The 18,202-nt window shown below is 41.2% G+C and overlaps 1 protein-coding gene across 1 annotated transcript; it reads right to left on the bottom strand.

Annotated features, from left to right (window-relative positions):
• Positions 1-3,075: 3,075 nt before the first annotated feature.
• Positions 3,076-9,711, bottom strand: LOC136527602 (peptidyl-prolyl cis-trans isomerase CYP40-like). Its single transcript, XM_066520383.1, has 10 exons — positions 9,309-9,711; positions 7,022-7,522; positions 6,485-6,572; positions 6,321-6,373; positions 5,561-5,665; positions 3,967-4,042; positions 3,853-3,890; positions 3,697-3,777; positions 3,546-3,622; positions 3,076-3,444 (listed from the first exon to the last, which is right to left on the bottom strand). The coding sequence occupies exons 1-9, from the start codon at positions 9,522-9,524 to the stop codon at positions 3,611-3,613; spliced, it is 1,170 nt and encodes a 389-aa protein (XP_066376480.1). The 5' UTR covers positions 9,525-9,711; the 3' UTR covers positions 3,076-3,444; positions 3,546-3,610.
• Positions 9,712-18,202: the final 8,491 nt, after the last annotated feature.

Genomic DNA, 18,202 nt, shown 5'->3' with positions numbered 1-18,202 from the left:
TGTCACAACCGCACGAACGTACTGCAGGCACACCCCAGTTATTAGCTGCTACGTACACTTGTTAGCCGGCCGATTGGACGCTTTGTTGGGTTTGTTTGTGGATGGTATGACAATGGCGCAACGCCGAGCAGGTATATATAGCAGCAGCCAGCAGGGGCCAGGTTGGACTTGCTTGATCAGCCAGGAGTCAGGACGCGCGCGTAATGATGTCGCAAGTTGACGCCTCCGTGGCCGGGGAGAGGCTCGCCGTTTTGAGGCCGAGACACGGCCGGCGGGCAGGGACCTGGAGAGTCCTGGAAAAAGGCGACGTGCCAAAGCCAAGTCGTTGGTTCCCGATCACACGATCGCCCGCCCGGGCGACGTAGTTTTCGGTTAAAGCGGCGCACCCACTTGGCGTGAACACACAAGGCCCGGGCGGCCATTGCTGCTTGCATTATACTTGGTGCGCCATTAGCGGGCGTGCTTAGTGGCGGTCGGCCGCCCGCCCGGGGTTGGTGGGAGGTGGAATTCGGCATCATCTACTAGCTAGGAGTACTACTACTACGCGGCCTACGCTTTAATTTGCCGTCGCCTTTTCGCGTACGCCGCAGCAGGCGCGCGCGCCGGGAAGACTGGCAGAGTGCGTGTGTTTTGTACGTGTTCCCTTGGTGCGGGTCCTTGCCATCATTACTGTGGAGGATAATGGCGGTGCGAGATGATTAGGCCGGCCGATCGGCCGTAATTAACTGGAAGCAACATACATTACATTACACGTATATAGTCGTCCATGCATGCTTCATGATCACGTCATGCTGAGAGTGCTACTTCTTTCAGTAATTCAGTAAATTTCAGTAACTAGTAGTCCACGTGCCGATCACGACCACCGTCAGACGCTTAAAGGTAGCTATAGGTCAGCTTGTGGTCAAGAATTATTCGTCGTCGACGTCTTCAGCACGGGATCTGACCATTTGTTGCCACTTGTTGGAGCTATACCCGAAAATCGCTTACCTTTGAATCTTCAGTGTGCCCCTCAGATATTGTTTAGCTTTGGATGCAGACACGGCGGATTTTGATTTGTCGGTCTGTAATGCGTGCACGTTTCCAACAAACACAGCGTTAAGGGAGATAACAGACTTCCTTGCTTCTAGCGTCGCGAAAACTGCCGGAAGAACAGCGCGCGCACTCAGCGTCACGCCACCGTCACCTATCTAGCCTCTCCTCTCCGTCTGTATTCCGCAGCTAGCAGTCTAGCACAGCAGCGCGTGGGTAGTAGTACCCGGAAAGTGTACGGCATCATGATCGAGTGAGCTGTTGTATTCGAGTGTTCTTTCGATCGTTTCACATGCGAGAGCGAGGTCACCTGCCTACACCCACATGAAACTGCACTGCACTAGCACTACGCACTGTGTTCAGTGATCGCGTAGCGTAGGTGATGTCGCCCACACAACACAAGCGTTTCGGTGGTGCAGTACGTGGCTTGCAAGACAAGACAAGGCTAAAATATGCGGAGGAGCTCAATGGTCTCGTGGCGTGTCCATCGTTAGACTGCAACTCTTTCGGGACGGGCCATTCCGAAAGCGGGTTGCATAGAGTGCACACCACCACCCGCTGTATTTCAGTCTTCAGGCTGGCTGGCCACCACTTTGTTTGGCTTGTGCGGTACTAGTACACGCTGTCGACCCATATATGACTACGAGGAATGATTAGGATGATACGTGAAAAATAATTCAAGGGACCAAAGTCACCGAAGACCGTTACATTACATCCATGAGAGGGCAATGCTCTATACGGTATATAACATATGCAAAAAAAAAAGTGCACAAGGACACCCATTATAGTCTCCCTAGCATCATTGCATTAATTACAAGTAATCGTCATCAAATGCCGCAACAAAAAGAGAGTGCAAAGTTAATTAAAATGTGAGACCATACGTTCAAATAGAACTACTTGTTAACTAACCAAGTAACCATGCATGTGTTAACACCATTCGGCAAGAGCTATTCATAGGATTCTTGATGCTGAAATTTAGCTCATGCTGAAATATTATGAGATAAAAATACTATTCCATAACTAAAAAATAGTTCTAAATAAACTCAAGCGAACAGGGCGATAGTCCAAGCGTCGGAGCCACTCGCAGGTCGCAGCAATCAGCCAAACCATCACTCCTGCGATCTTTGATTGGAGCCATCTAGGTGTATGCAGGTAGCCAAGTACGTATAGACGGAGGGTGTACGCAAGAAGGTATAGACCGGTCTAGGCTAGCTGCAAGGAAGAAAAGATGCAAGGGAGCTGCTGCCTCCCAGCCCCCACGTCTATATAGATTATACAATCATTGCCTAAACCCATATTGACATAAGTAACTCGGCCTAAATAGCACTAATCAATCCTTAATTTTGTGCTTGTTTGTTTTTATCTTCATTTTTTCAACACAAACGCTCTCTCAACCACGCAGCCCTATTTATACACATAGGTCCTTAAACTTTTCCAACATTTGCATCTAAGTTCATAAACTCCCAAAGTAGTCATCTAGGTCCTTAACTTTTTAATTAGTCCATCCTAAGTAAGTCCAATCATAGACCTGAATTTAAACTTCGAATGAATCACCTGAAAATAAAGTTGAAGGGGCCTAAATGATCACTCTAAAAGTTAATTAGAAAGTTAATGAACCAATATGAGAATACAAGAAAAGTTTAGAGACCCACGGTACACTAACCCATGTTAAGTCTATGAAAGTTAATGAACCCATATGAGAATATAAGAAAAGTTTAGATACCCACGGTACATTTCACTAAACCATGTAAGTCTAGAATTATTAAGACGGTCAGGTTCCATATAAAAAAAAACAACTAAATGAGATAGCACAGTTCGCACTCTTCTTCAAAAATTATTGGCTAACATAACAAGAATTTGAAACGAAGCTAATCCAAGAAAAACAGATCAAGAGGAAACTCTCTGACCGTCTGACGCACGCGTTACGAGCACGCGAAAGGCAAAAGTTCAGCGACGGACACGGCTAAGCAGAGGCCATGGGCCCAGAAGCACGAACCAGAAAACCAAAATGTGGTCAGGTCAGGAATACCCAAAAGCGCCGTGCCTGATTCAGATTCAGCGTCTAGCAACAAGCAGACATGGCAGACAAAAGGCTACAAGAAAACACCACGAAAGTGAAACGGTCGAACCACGCACAAAAGATGTGAATCGTCAGGTTGGCCACAACGTCCCGAGGGCCGAGTCTACACAAAATGGAGTGGTCTGTTGGCATGACTTGCTGCAAAGTCTGAAAATTGGACTGTTAAGTTCAATTCAATGTCCGTTTCCTGAAGAAACTAACACCGGGACAAACGCACGAATTGATACTTCTGTAGTAAAAGAAAACAAAAGCTTCCTTTCCCCCCACTATATTTCCTTCTATCTAAGATCGATAATCTGCATTTTTTTTTTGCAGCGCAGACTCCCATGGTACTCCTGCAACAGATAGCAAGTCTTAATGTCGTGTGTCAACGATAATAAGCAGTTAAATTAATTAGAGACGAAACGTTAATGTTAACTCCAAGGCTGAATCAGACCTGTTCCAATATGTGTCCCAGATTTAAGCTAACCAAAGTTTCAGACGGGGGAAAGAAACTGTAGATCAATTATTCTCCTGCAAAATATTAAAGCAACCATTAGCTCCATTACCCCACCTGTAGAGCAAGTGAATCAGTACTGGAAAATTACTTCGTTGCTCTTGTCAGATTTTCCAGAAGGTTGGAACATCCTAGCAAATGCCTTCCGCTCCTGATCTCTTCTGTCAGCAATCTGTGGCAGCTTCCAAAGTTTCAGTAACAATCATATGAGCTCACAATGTCATCGCTCGAAAGGTTTCAGACTGACCTTCTTCTTTGCAGCAGCCAGCTCTCTTTTGATTCCAGCTAATGGTGTCAAAGAAAACCCCATCAGATCATCAGTTGCATCTATGAATTGCAATGGAGACTAAAGAGAACAAACCATCATTTGGCTCCAAGTCCAATGCATGTTTGAAGCTCTCCACCGCTGCATCAATGTCATTAAGTGCAATGTGTGCCTGAAAATCGAACTTAAAGGCTAAGGAATTTACAGATGCCAACGGTAAACAACAACAAGATATTATTGGCATTAAGTGCTTTAGTAAGAAATATATTTTCAGCTCAACCGCATCTTGAGAGTTTGAGATATCATCACTGATATCTAATGGGAACCGTTTTTCCTAAGCTTTTCCTAAGGGAGCATTTTCTCAAGTCAACCAGAACAGCAAAAGAAGGGCCTAATGTAAACAGTTTATTGGCTGTAAAAGTTCAAAGTGCTAGTAAAGCTGCACTGTTTTTTGCTGTGGGGATGACAGTAGACTACGTTGAGAATTTTATTTTACCAATATAATCCTCAGTCATGTCAATCATAGCTTCAAAAACGGGATCAGACCAGCAGTTGAGCAGCAAAACAGAAGTAGCTACTGTGGTGATTGTGTTTGTTTCAAAGAATGCTCAGCCAACTAATTCAGAAATTCAGGCAAAGTGGTCAACAACAAAATATGAACTGGAACAAGAGGTGAATGGGCAGATGGCCTAGCGCATCGTGGTGCAGACCACCCATGCTCAAGATGGAGGCGGCAGCATGGAGCCTGATCCCCTGCCACCCTCATCTCTAATGCTCTTCCTTTTTTTTTCCTTTTATCTATTTGTAATCGACTCTACATAATAACCTGAAATAAAGTGAACTAATGTTGTCCGGAGCCCAGCCATAGCACCACCAAACTGAACACGATTACCGCAACCAAATTAGTGAAGCAGGAAGATTTATGTTACAGGGGATAATGGAGATAGCTGGGCAACATTATGGCAATGGTATGATAGGAAAGGTGGCTGCACAACAACCTTGGCGTTATAGCAGCATTCCATGGCTGAGAACACCTTGCCCTGCAGGTTTTCTAGATCCTTTGGTATCATAGTTAACTACCAGCCTATTGTTAAGGGAAGGCTCACATCCATCATGTTAGTGGATAACAACTGACAGGTGAGGACACTGATTGGAACCAAAAAATTCACATGAAACAGGTCAGTTTCCAAATGAACTGGGAAACTTTCTGTGTACAGGAGTGTCTATTTATTCTGTCCTCATAAGTCAAAAACTTGAGTAAGCATGAAAATCTTGTATGACAGGAAAACAATTATAAACTTAAGTTTATTTACAAATATATAAGATATCAGGTTTTGCATTTATGTTAATGTCATTGTTTAAAAAAGCTGGAGGTTGGACTGATGATTTGCTGGCACAGCCAGTGAACTGATGATTTATTACAAATCCCTGTTGCTAGAACTATGTGTAAAGTCACCTTGTATTTCGTACAGTGAAATCATTTCAGCAAGTGTCGGTAGTAAAGGAAAGTGATATCACACACTTTAAATGAGACGAGCACTAAAAGTCAAACATGAAGCAGTGTTTTATGCAAGAGAATGATTCAGGGTCTGCAAAGAATAATCATAAAAGACAAGTATTTTTGAACTAAGCTAGAATGTCACAAAAATGTATCATCTGCAAAACAAATTATATGACAAAAGTTGCCAACCTGTCCTTGTCTGAAAAAAGCTTTAGCATTTCCCTCCGTTTCCCGCAGTGCAAAATCCGCGTCTAATAAAGCACCCTTTGAATCTCCTAACTTTAATTTGCATGCCTGAAAAAGTCATGTCATTTTAAGGAAACCAGTAATAATACAAGTATACGCTGATGGCATAGTATTATTATAGGAGTATTGTTCAATCCAAAGTAGTGTTATATATCCACATGTCAAAGATCAATCTATTGAATGGTGCTCAGATGGTGCACAGAAATAAGTAAATCAATTATAACTGTATAATTTTAGAATGGTTCAGATACACTAGCAGAAAAGAAAGACGATAACAAAAATTCAAACAACAGATTCAGAGTAATTATTTCTGGACTAATGGAATGCTGAATCATAAAACTAAATTTACATGAGATTGGTGGTAGGGTTTAACTGCAATGAATATCAACGATGATTAAAGTCTAGAAATAGTCCAAATCCTGAACTGAAATTTAAATGCTCATCTACTTTAAAGTTCAATGTGTACAGGATTGAAATGACGAGCAGAAGTAAGGCCTAAGGATAGGGAACAAGTAATCTGACAACCAAACCTTGTAGCCATCAAGTTACTCAGGCCATGCATCATTCCAAGTGCTTAGATGCTATGAACTACCATGACAAAGCTAGCGAGATAGTACTAACACCACAGTTTTCTTACATCTAATCTAAGAATTCCAGATATTCACCCAGGTAAGGAGTAATTAGACTAGACAAGTGAACTTACGGAACTATTAGTGAGTATTATTGACTTGGTCTTCCGCAGTGCTGTGCTCTTATCTGCATAGTTTACAATGCCAGTGAGTTACAAGTGACATGTCTTCATGATCAGCGTGTATCATATGACAGAAATAACAAAACTGAACAGTGTATTAGAAATTGTATAATTACCTTCATCTATCTCTTCTTTCTCCCAGCAAACATCCAAGTAGCGCAGAGCTTTCCTGTACTTTCTGAGAGCTGCTTTGTAGTCCTGTTTCTGTAAGAAAAAAAGGCATAACCGTCAGCTCCAGATAGGGAAATATATAACCTTAGCCATCTACAGAACGGAAACACTGAATAGAGCATCATAACTGGCATTTCCTATCGCCTGGGACAAGATTTAGGTGCGCATGTATTGGAATAGCCTGAGGATAACATCTCCAATCGCATAGACAAATACTACATATCGGAAAAAGAAGAGAGAAGTAATAACAGAACGATAAAAGGTTGAAAATAAAGGACAAAATCCCCTTTGGTGACAGTGAAGAATAAGATATATGTTTTTACTCTCTAGTCTCTACCCAGAAACACATCTGATATCTTGTTGGGTTTTATGTAATTTGCTTATTCCACTCTGAACTGATTCAACCATAAAGCCTATTTGGTTTAACTGAAACTAATGAGGCCACCAGTATACAATAAAATGTGAGACAAAAAGGATATTACCTTGAAATTGCCATTCCCATAAGCTTTAGCAGACTCCACAGCATCCATCCACCATGAAACCTCAGCAGGCTTCTCTTCAAGATCATTGGGCCAATCCGGATACGTGTCACCATCTTTGAAAAAGTTTACAACTCCATCATCAGCACCTTCAGGAAGTTCCCCACAATCAACAATTTTGACATCAAGAGTGGGGCAGTCAGCTTCTCCGATAGTGACATGCTCAATAGAGCGAACTACCCCCATCCCTTTTATCACTCTACCAAAAACAACATGTTTCCCATCTAAATGAGATGTTCGGGTGGTAGTGATGAAAAACTGAGAACCATTTGTGTTGGGACCAGAATTAGCCATTGAAAGCATTCCTTTCCTCTCATGCTTTAAAACAAAATTCTCGTCCTCAAATTTGGACCCATAAATTGACTCTCCCCCCGTTCCATCTCCAGCAGTTATGTCTCCCCCTTGAACCATAAACCCTTTAATAACACGGTGGAAGCATGAGCCCTGAAAAAGTAATAAGTACCAAAAATGTGGATTACTGACAAGATATGGCAGCGAATTCTAGTGCTACATATGGAGTTCTACCAAGACAGCAGACAAAAAACGTGCAAAATAACAGAGAAAGGAGGAAAATAACAGAAAACACCCACCACTCTCATTTACTAGCTTGCAGTAGGCAGATAACAAACTACAAATTTCACTTCTGAAGCTAGGACAGTGGGGTCTCAGACAAATAATAGTGATCAAAAGAGGCACTATTGCTCAATGATGATGGAAAAATCTGTAGAAAAGGGGAAATCAGCAAGTACAGATCCCACACCAAGACTATTCACTGTGCTTCCATACCCACAGCAGATATTGGAATTCCAGATATGTCCAACAGATCATCAGAGAAGGTTAGCGATGACCACCACACCTCAACACTCCTCATATATCCCTGTTCAATGCAGGATTTCACCCTGGTACCCACTAGAACTTGTCCTTGACTAATGCCAAAACAATGACCAGGCACAAATCAAGACAACCGGCAAAGTAAAGCTAGATACAGTGATGGCTGTCCCTTCAAAAAGATTCTCTGAACGATAAACATATAAAATCCTCCCAAATTCTCACTACCAGCCATGAACCTTAATTGGCCTGTCAGTCTGTGGCGAAGCTGTTATCGTAGGTATTTCGTGCGTGTTCTATATAAAGATAACTTCAATTTGCAGTGCTTCAGGCGAGGCTAGCCAGCAAAAAGACTATTCTGAAACAAAAGTACCACAGGAATCCAATTCTTGCACTCATTTTCCATTGCAAACAGTTGGGCACGTCTTTGAGAGCATAAGAACCTCCATGTGAGATCACAACAAGGTATACTGTATACCTGATCGTACAATACGGCAAACAGTTGGGCAACGCTACTTCAGGCGAGGCTAGCCAGCAACACTATAGGAGAAGCTAACGTGGCAAGTTATAGCAGAACGGCACAAAAGCTAGCACGGGCGGTACATGAGAGGTGCAAAGAATGAGGATGAAATCAAAAGGGAGGGGGCCTTATAACAGTAAGGGAACAGGAGGCAGCAGTGCATAGAGTTCACTGCACATCAAAGGACACTGATTTGACATCACAGCACTGAGGGGAAAAAAAACAAGAAAAACAAATCGGCTTGAAATTTCTACGTTATTTTTCTCTGTCGAGGTTTCAGCCGACTTTAATACCAGCTCAAGATTTTAATACCAGCCAAACAGAGGAAAAAAAAAGCAAAACCTTAGAACACAAAAGCAAATATGCTGACGAATGTGGAATATCCAGTTATATGACAAAAGGATACGATATTTACGATGCAAAAAAAAAGTTATAGGATCGAATTAATGATACCTGAATCTAAACAATAGCACCTGAAGCAAAACTGCGAGGCAGTGAGAAGGCAAATCCCTAGGGATTTGTACAGAGGAGTAAATAATTGAACTAGTATAAATCACAAACAAATGGCAACTATTTCCATGTTACGAAATCTGCATCAAAACCCTAAATAATCAATCGACCGCACAGGAAACAGCGCTTCTTCGGTTCTAATTACTGAATACAAATTAGAACAAGTTAGCACCGATACTCAATCCTTTTATTCCGTTACAGCGGCACATTGATAACGCTTTGTATTTCCAAATCGAGAAACGCAAAAGCACCAACAATTAGAAGAGATATTAGAAGAGATACAAACCCCAGGGCAAATAGCAGCAAAGGACACAAATCACGCAAGGGCGCAGAGGTAAAGTCCTCGCGACGATCCAATCGATCCATACGAACCTTAAAGTGAAGCGGCTTGCCGCTGGCGGCGCCGATGCCCTTCTCCCCGGTGCAGAGCGCGCGGAAGTTCTCCGCCGTCCGCGGCACCACGGACGCGTAGAGCTCTACAACGATCCTCCCCTCCATCTCGCCGCCGATGGTGACGTCCATGAAGCACCTCGGATTTTTCACCTCCGCCGCCGCCTCGGGTGCTTGTTCCGCGCCGCCGCCCTCCATTGCGATCGCCCGCAAAGTCCCCGAGACCAAACCCTAGCCGAGTAGGCCTGGTGGAACCTCCTCGAGGCGAAGTGGTGTGCAGGTGGTGGTGGCCTTCGTCGATTACCTCGGGGGAGCGAGAGCAGCGTGTGGGTTGCGGCGGGGTGGGTGCGGGAGGGTTTTATGGTCAGATTTTCTAAAATCTTGGAGGACCGTTTGGCTTTGTCCTGCGATTAGATTTTACACCGTGCGAAATTAAAGCTATTGGTTACTGCTCTACTATAACCTGTATTAGGGAGTATTAGGGATGGTCCTCAGTCCGTTTCTAATTACAAGTTGTTTTAATATTTTTATATAGATTTTGTTATGTATAATTTTGCTATATACATAGTAAAATTTATATATAAAAAAATAAACGACTTATAATTTAAAACGGAGGAAGTATAAGACAATTGTGTCTCATCTTTTTCGTAAAGAACTAGTCATAATATCCGTGTGTGCAAGCAGATAGGAGACGCATAATTTATTGCATGATGTGATTTAGTTAGATTTGTCTAATATTAAATAAACACTTTTCCTATGTCCCTGTCGCCTGATATCTAGCTGCTCTCTTCAGGCGATGCGTGGTCCGTTGGATGCGCTTTGTGATCCGTGCGTCAGGTGTGGTGCTTGTCGGGTCCGCATCTTCTTTTATCGGGTCTAGTATTGTTGAGCGCGGGTTCAGGAATGTTGAGCGCGCCCGCTACCGGTTATGGACAAAACACTGAACCCAACATTGTTTGTATTCTCGATCCGCGCGCCAAGACAGAAAGGGACTCGATGCTTGTCCGGACGGAGGGGGCGATTCTTCTTCCTCTGTCTTTGGTCCTCCCCATCCTGCTGCGGATCTTCTCCGTCGTCGGTTCGGAGGCTTCGTCGCGGCGGCGCTGCCAGAGGTCGGCAGGTAGCTTCGTTCGCGGCTCCCTCTCCCTTTGAGTTGAGGTATTTTTGTTTGGGATTTCGTGGTGCCTGGATCTGGTATTTGAGTTGGCTTTGTTTAGTAGAACGTATTTCGAGGGCTTAGTTCATTAGATCGGGTGTTGTCTGTGTCGATTTGCCTTGTGGTGATGTTTATTCTTCGCTACCGGCAGCATACGACGGTTGTTCGTCTGTGATGGTGGTGTCGATGGGGAGATAAGAGTTTGGAGTGTGTCCAGATCTATCCATTGCTCTGTAGTTCTGTTTGGAGTGTTTGATCTATTCATGTAGAATGTCGGTGCAAGATTATGGTCCTGCATGTGGTGGGGGACAGGATCTCCTCCTTCGTCCTCCCTGTGTTTGTGATTTGTGTTTGTGTTTGTGATTTGCGTGCGGCATGATCGGTGGTATGTTTTGTCTCTGTTTCTATCTCTCCCTTCCACTCTCTCGACGAGCTTAGTCCTAGATCTGCCCACTCCTGTCTCCTCCGGCTCCCTGCCAAATGGAGCACCGACTATGGTGGCGCTGGCGCATCCTGTTCTTCACTTCAGCACCACAGTGCCCCGGAGTGGAGCTGCTCGCGGGGGGCCAAGAGTGGTGGGTGGGGGGAGGTGGGGGCAGCAACGGTGTAGCAGGGAGAGGCGATTTCATTCAGGTCGAGGTTCAAGCGTTACCGACACGGATGCTGCTGAATCTCTTCGAGGAGCTCCGGGGATGCCCTATGGTGCGTGGTTGCTTCCTATTCTTCCTCTTTGTACCCCCGTCTTTCCTCTTTCTCATCTGTTGCATCATGCATCTCATCCCCTTTCCTGATTTGGAATCCATTTGTTTGATTGATTCAATCTTCTAGCACCAGGAGGGCATAGGTTTAGAGTTTGATGGTGGTTGATGTATCCCATCCCCTTTCCTGATGTGGGTTCAGTCGATCTAGTTGTACGTTCATCCTATCATTTGTTAATTGCATTTGTTTTGATGAACACAAATCAATGACTATGCCTTCATTTGTTATTGTTAGTTTGCCTTCTTTTTTCGAGTTGTAATCTAGTATATGTCATGCTCTGGCCTTATCTGTGTCAAGCTGCTAAAGCACCTATTATAAGGAGCAGTTGGAGTTTTGCACCCATTCCTTCAGATCTGTTCAATTTAAAATCAGCAGGGGAAAGGGGTTAAGTTATGCCAGATTCCATTCACATGCAGAGAACTAAATTTCTTCAGAATGGTATGCTTTAGAATGGTTGATTTTATGTAGGTGAAATCCATCGATGACACATGCTATGCTGAAGAGTATCTACCGAAAGAGGCTTGTGCTCTTTTTAGGAGAACTTTGGATAGACGTTGTGATTTCATTGGGACAAATGTATGTGTCTTTGTGTAATCCTTTGATTTGATCATTTCATTACTCTTGTATAATGAAATTTACATGATTCATATGTTACTATTAACTTGGCATTACAGGACATGGATAACATGTGCAATATTTTTGAAAACCACCATACAAGACTAGGCTTTAGGAGCCCGGGCACACTTGTTGCTAAGATGTTTATGTACATGCATAGGACTCATGTAATTAATCATGGTGGTGATGCTTCTGATGAGGCTGAGGGTTCTGCTGCTAGAGTGCCCCCTCTAAGACATGATGATGGTGATGATGGAGTTGTTGATGGTATCCCCGCTGAATATGAAGCTCCTCTTCCTTCTCCAGCACATCATAATGGTGATGATGATGCTGTCCGTGCTAAATATGAAGCCCCACTGCCTTCTCCAGGACATTTTGTTGTGCAAGATGATGTCTTTGATGCGGAAATGGCTGGTGATACAAGTAAAACAGCTTATGAAAGAAGTGGATGGTGCTGCTACTGTTGCAAATAATACCATTATTGAAGATGTGCATCCTACAGTTGCTGCTCCTACTGAAACAAATGAAGAAGAATGCTCTGTGACTAATAAAATTGAATCTGATGGATTATACGATGGATCTGGTGGTGAGAATTGTCATGCTTCTCAGTCAACTAAAATTATTCCTTCTAAAGACTCATCAGCTGAAGGTACATGGAATATTGTGTAACATTTATTTCTGCATTTAGTTGATTTGTTTGTATGTGTGTTCATAATCTTATGATTATTTTCAGGTTCAGCTATAAGTAAAAGGAAGAAGAAAAGATGTGCATCACAATATTCGAGTGCCAATAGTGTAGCATCTAGGACTCGACTCTCTTAATGTCTTGGCAAGTCCCCTCTGAGTCACATAAAAGATCATAATGCTGAGGTGAATGTTCCTATTTCTCATTTTATTTGTCTTCAGTTGTGTATTTTCTAAATTGTTGGGTCACTTTTGTCTTTTTAGGCAACTGTGCTAGATCAAACTGAAAATAGATGTAACAAGGATAATCCTGTAGTTATTGAGGAAGATCAAGTGTTAACTACTAATGTTGCAACTAAACGTCAAAAGCTCCATCTAAAAGTGAGTTTTGCATTATTTGGTTCTTGTTTTTATATGCTTTTGTAGCTGTTCTGCTATTCCATGATCAGATAGGCATAGGTTCCAGCATATTTTTGCTGTTAGTAATATACACTACTAGGTATTGATGTAGTAAATGAAATACCCTACTGAATAGACTTGTTTCATTCTGTTCTCTATTGTTTAGGAAGGCGAAGCAACTAGTGCATATACTACTTCCCCCTTGGTTCCTACTATTCATAAAGGCGAGACAACTAATGCGGCCGCTGCTATCCCCTTGGTTGGTACAGTTGAGAGGGCCCTAGGTTTGTCCCACTGATGAAAAAATGCTTTACGAAATCTAAGATATATGAATTGGGCTCATGTTTGAGCATGGTCTCTATGTAGGACAAACAGGAGAAGCACTGAGTCTAAGGAATGCTATTGGTTCTCTGAGTGGTCTTGGTCCTTGTGGAGTGGAGAATGCTCAAGCTGGTTCTAGAGCTGGCTTGGATGAAAATGCAGTTTCTGCTCAAGATCTTAATGGTTAGTCCCTATTTTTTATGTTGCATTCTCTTTATTAGTAAATTGCACCTTTGTAATTCTGCAATTGTAGTATTTGAATTGTGCAATATGACTTTTTTTTTATTTCATTTAAGTTTTAGCCTTCTTTATTGTCTTATTTTTTTTGCTGGAAAAGCACCTGTCAAGGAACCTTGTCTGAAGACAAAGACTCCATTCTTTCATAGCCCTAGTGTACCTTCATTCAGAATGTTTGAAGAACTAGATGACTTAGGAAATTATGTTGCAGATCCTAACTTGAGGCGCCCTGTTGGTACAACTTGTGATACATCTTGTCCTCTTGATAGAGCGTTGTCTATGGTACATGTCCTCTTCCATCTTGTTTATTCTTCCCATGCTAAGTCATTATATATTATGTATATGAAATTTTATTTATTCTTTGTTGCTGCAATTGAGTAGAGTTTCTACTTCAGGTCAGAAAGTTGGTGCTAATATGTCCCATGGAGGTGTCCCTAGAAATGTATGTTGTTTTGTTTCTATAGATGCCAAGTAGTTTTTGATGTACAAGGAATGTTTTCCCACCTGATTTAGTTTCATTTTTTCATAGGTTGAAACCAAAAGCAACTTGAACTTGAAATCTAGGTCTGCATCTAAAGAATGGGTTTTTGTTGATAACCCGACGTCTCCTAGAGGTGGTAATGTGAGCAATGAGGAGACCATTGGCACTAGAAATGCTGAGACTAAGATAAATGGGAATGTTGAAAATGTAATCCTCTCTATTGCATTATATCGATTTTGTATTGTGATGTAACTTTTGATCTCTCTGGTCTTATTTATGTATTTATTGTTGTTTTAGGACGTTATCCGTATGGAGTCTTTACCTTTTACTGAATATTCTGAGATCGAAGAAGATCCAAGTCAACCTGTTCCTCTTGCTGCAGTCAGTCGTTATAAAGATCCTATAAAAATTGTAAATAGGCGTACCTAATCTTATCATTCTGGAAAGTTTGTGGTGGGAGATAATGTGATGGTGCCTGCTTCCTTTTGCTTTATCTTTTTTGGAGACACGGTAGTAGAAGGGGAAGTAGTTAGTACAATGCTACATGGTAGCAGTTGGGGCTGCTTTTGGATCATGTAATAGCTTGTATAAGTAGTTGTAGTAATGTTCATACTCTTGCGAACTAGTACTAGTGTTGTATATATATTTGGAATAAATGCCCCCTTCTTTTTTTCTTTGTAAGTGTATCGTATTGTGTTTGTGTGATTTTTTGTGATGCAGTTTTAGGATATATTGAAATTATTAGATCCTTGCTCTAACACTATTAGTTTTTCCATTTTTCGAACAATTTTATGTGTTCCTTGTTGTATGTTTTGCAGACACCTATTCAATCATGTCGTCCATCCCATCGTGAAAAGTCTGTGGTTGGTGGGCCTTGCTTGTCTGCAAAGTCTGTTGGCAGCAATGGATTTGTATTGAACTCTGAGTCGTCCAGTGAAGCTGTTTGGCAGTCTTCGAGTTCAAAGGTTGCTATTCATCATCCTAGACGGCTTGCGAAGCCCAGCATGTACAAGATCAGCCCTTTTATCATCCCTCAATCCAAGATTAGTGTGTCCAAACTTGAATCTGATGTGTATGAAGCTGTTTTGAAGATGGGAGAAAGCAGCGAACACTTGAAGTAAGTTTGAAATTTACACAATTTTCCCATTCTTAGCCTTCTGTAGCACCGTGTGTTAATACTTGTACCAATTCACTGTGAATTATTTTGTTTTTGTGTTTGCAGTCTAAAAGTGGTGGATTATGGGTTTGTTGTTGTCTTGTTGAGTGCACTTTCATCTTCTCTTTGGCCTGGCAGAAAGATCAACCATTTTGTAGTGAACGCATTTTGCAAGCTGTTGCTCCTTAGAAAACACCCTAGGGATTCTAGAAAGCATTACTTCTTCTCTAAAGTTGGGGTTAGTAGTCATTGATGTATTCTTTGTAAACTATATGTTTGCACTATATGGAAATAATATCGATCAATTTGTTATTGTAGGATTATCTTATTGGCAATCATGGTCGTGATGATGAGAAGGAGAAGGAGCTATTTGAGACTGCTGTGAGATGCTTTAAGGGTGCTCATCGTGCCAGGCCTTTAACATCCAGCGACTATGTGCGTAACATATCTTCTCTATTATTTGAAAAAGAGTACTAGCATAAATGTTGTGTTCTAGTCCTACTATGTGATGTTACTAATAATCACAATGTTTGTTATTTTGTCAGCTCTATTTTCCAATACTCTTCCATGATCGGTGGTATGTTGTTGTACTGTATTTTAGCCTGAGATGGTGTATAATCTTGGATTCATGTACAGTGTGCTTTGGAGTAGACTCAGCTTTCCACAAAGCTGTGAAAGATGAATTGTAAGTATCAGTTTGTATTTGTATATGCACCATTTGTCTATTTTCAGTATTGCAGTGGCAGTTTTTCCCATTATTTTCAATGCTACAGTAGTTTACTATATCCTTCATCGAAACAAATATTATTTTGCATGGTGTAGTCATTTTCTTTTTGCCTGATTTGTAGCTAGACAACTTGGCCACTGTCTGGAAACAAGTTGTTAATATCGACTATGGCTTACATGCATTCCATGTCTTCTTTGGAACTGTACCCTAGCAATCTGATAAGTATGTGATTGAAATGTAGTCCTTTGATTTATATAGATCATGTGGATTTTGTTTGTGCTTATAGTCCCATTGTTTCCTGTTTTTCCCTTTTTGTTTTTCTTTTTTCAGCATAATCAATGATAGTGGTGTGTATGCTATAAAGAATCTAGAGCATTTTGAAGTCCATCTGAATATGTTGGAGAAGTACACCGAAGATGATATTAGTCAACTTCGCATCAAACTTGTTAATGACATGGTTTTCAATGAATACAATAGTGCATATGATGGTACATGCAAAGTGAAGGAGGTAATATTAGTTCCAACATCACTTTGTTTATTATAACTTCACGTTTTTGAATCTGATTGTTTGTTTCTATTTTTTTCTTTCTCGGGTCTCTGGCAATTTGAATCACGGAGCATGATTTGAGGCTTGTCTCTAGATCTTGCGTTTAGGTCAATATAGGGTGTAGGTTCTTGCTATGAGTGCATGCCACTTTGTAAAGAAGTAGCTAGTTTGGTGAGAGCATTTGATGCTAAAGTGGTTGTAAATTTTAATATACATTGAAGAGGCTAAAGTAAACAAGATGATAATATTCTGTTGGATTGTTGATGTTAACTCTTTTGTACCCATTATTCTAGCTTTATGGTTTTCTCTATAAGTGTTTTTTGTTGTGTACTACTAACCTTTTATAGGGAAGATAAGGAGAAGTTTGAGGGTTGTGCATGTTCCTCTTGTCTTCTTGTTTATAGATAGTTCAATTGGGTCTTGTGTTATATTATTATGAGTTTGATTTTGTTCTTATAGACCAAGATGTTGAAGTATGACTTTTGTGCATGGATACTAGAAGCACCATGACTTTTGTGCATGGATACTAGAAGCACCATGAGGGTACGCGGTTAGTTAAAGTCCAACCAGCATCTTATTGAGATCCTTTGTCCTCAGTACCATGGCAACATGTGAGTTTTGCATTTTTTAAATTTAGTCTATGTAGCACTTGCTTTTTAACTCATTAATAGTTGTTGAATTGATCATATGATGACAATGAGTCGCCTTGTTATTGTTTCTTGTGATTTCTTTGTTATTTGTGATTGTGCTTACCCTCACCAAGTTTTTATCCTTGTCCTTCCATAGAAAGAAATTGTCCTTTGTGATTTTTGCTAACACACCTTATCTAATGTTTGTTGTGTTTGTGATTTCTTTGTTATTTGTGATTGTGCTAACCCTCACCAAGTTTTTATCCTTGTCCTTCCATAGAAAGAAATTGTCCTTTGTGATTTGTGCTAACACACCTTGTCTTATGTTTGTTGTGTTTTGTGTCAGCCCACACCAAGTTTTTATCCTTGTCCTTCCGTAGAAAGAAATTGTCCTTTGTGCTCTGTCCTATGTGATCTATGTTTGTGTTAGATGAAGGTTTGTGGAGGTAGGCCAAGATGTGGGGGCTGTTCCATCTGTGTTTTTCAACAAATTCTATGCTTGGTCTGAATATACCAGAGTATTTGTTACTGCATAGTTCACAGGAGGTTCGATGGCCTCATCAACAATTGTTAAGTGTTTTTCTTGATCTAGAATGATTTCATCATTTAATTGTCTTTCCTGTTCTGTATATTCTGTGCAACCATTTCTTGCATATTGATTATGTATGCAACCATGCTTTTCTTGATTGGGTTGTTTTTGTATTTTATTTAATTTGGTTGTTTTCTTTAGGGGTTTAAGAATTTTTCCAAGTCTGCAAGAGAATTAGTAGACCGAATGCAGAAGATTGATAGTCCATGAGGAAGTAAGTTTATCTATTTGCCTTTGTCGTTACAGTTGGATCTAATTTTCCCTTTGCTTTTAGTCTTATGAACTGCATTTATCATGCAGTTGTACTTGTGTCCATGGTACCTTGCAGTATATTATACTGTAACCATGCTGCCATGCTTGCTAATATTTCTGTCAACTTTTTCCTATGTATTGTGATTTGACTACATTATCTTGTTTGTTGGGTTTGTCTATACAGGAAGATGGGAAGGCCACCTAGCTCCAATTCTGCCGATATTAGGAGTGGGAGGCCACATGAGCAAGTTAGAGCAAAACATGCCATTGCTCAAGCAGAGGGTCGCCTTTCTTGATATTGCTAGGATTTGTGAACTCTTTGTG

Source organism: Miscanthus floridulus, chromosome 19 (genome assembly GCF_019320115.1).
Source record: "Miscanthus floridulus cultivar M001 chromosome 19, ASM1932011v1, whole genome shotgun sequence".
NCBI lineage: Eukaryota > Viridiplantae > Streptophyta > Magnoliopsida > Poales > Poaceae > Miscanthus > Miscanthus floridulus.
Note: the sequence above shows the minus strand (reverse complement) of the source record. Positions and strands in the feature narration are given on the sequence as shown.

Coding starts and splice junctions, on each gene's coding strand:
- LOC136527602 (XM_066520383.1), bottom strand. CDS start 9,524: ATGGAGGGCGGCGGCGCGGAACAAGCACCCGAGGCGGCGGCGGAGGTG. Junction 7,523..9,308: donor GCAAGCCGCTTCACTTTAAG/GTTCGTATGGAT, acceptor TTACTTTTTCAG/GGCTCATGCTTCCACCGTGT. Junction 3,778..3,852: donor TGGCTGCTGCAAAGAAGAAG/GTCAGTCTGAAA, acceptor AAGCTGCCACAG/ATTGCTGACAGAAGAGATCA.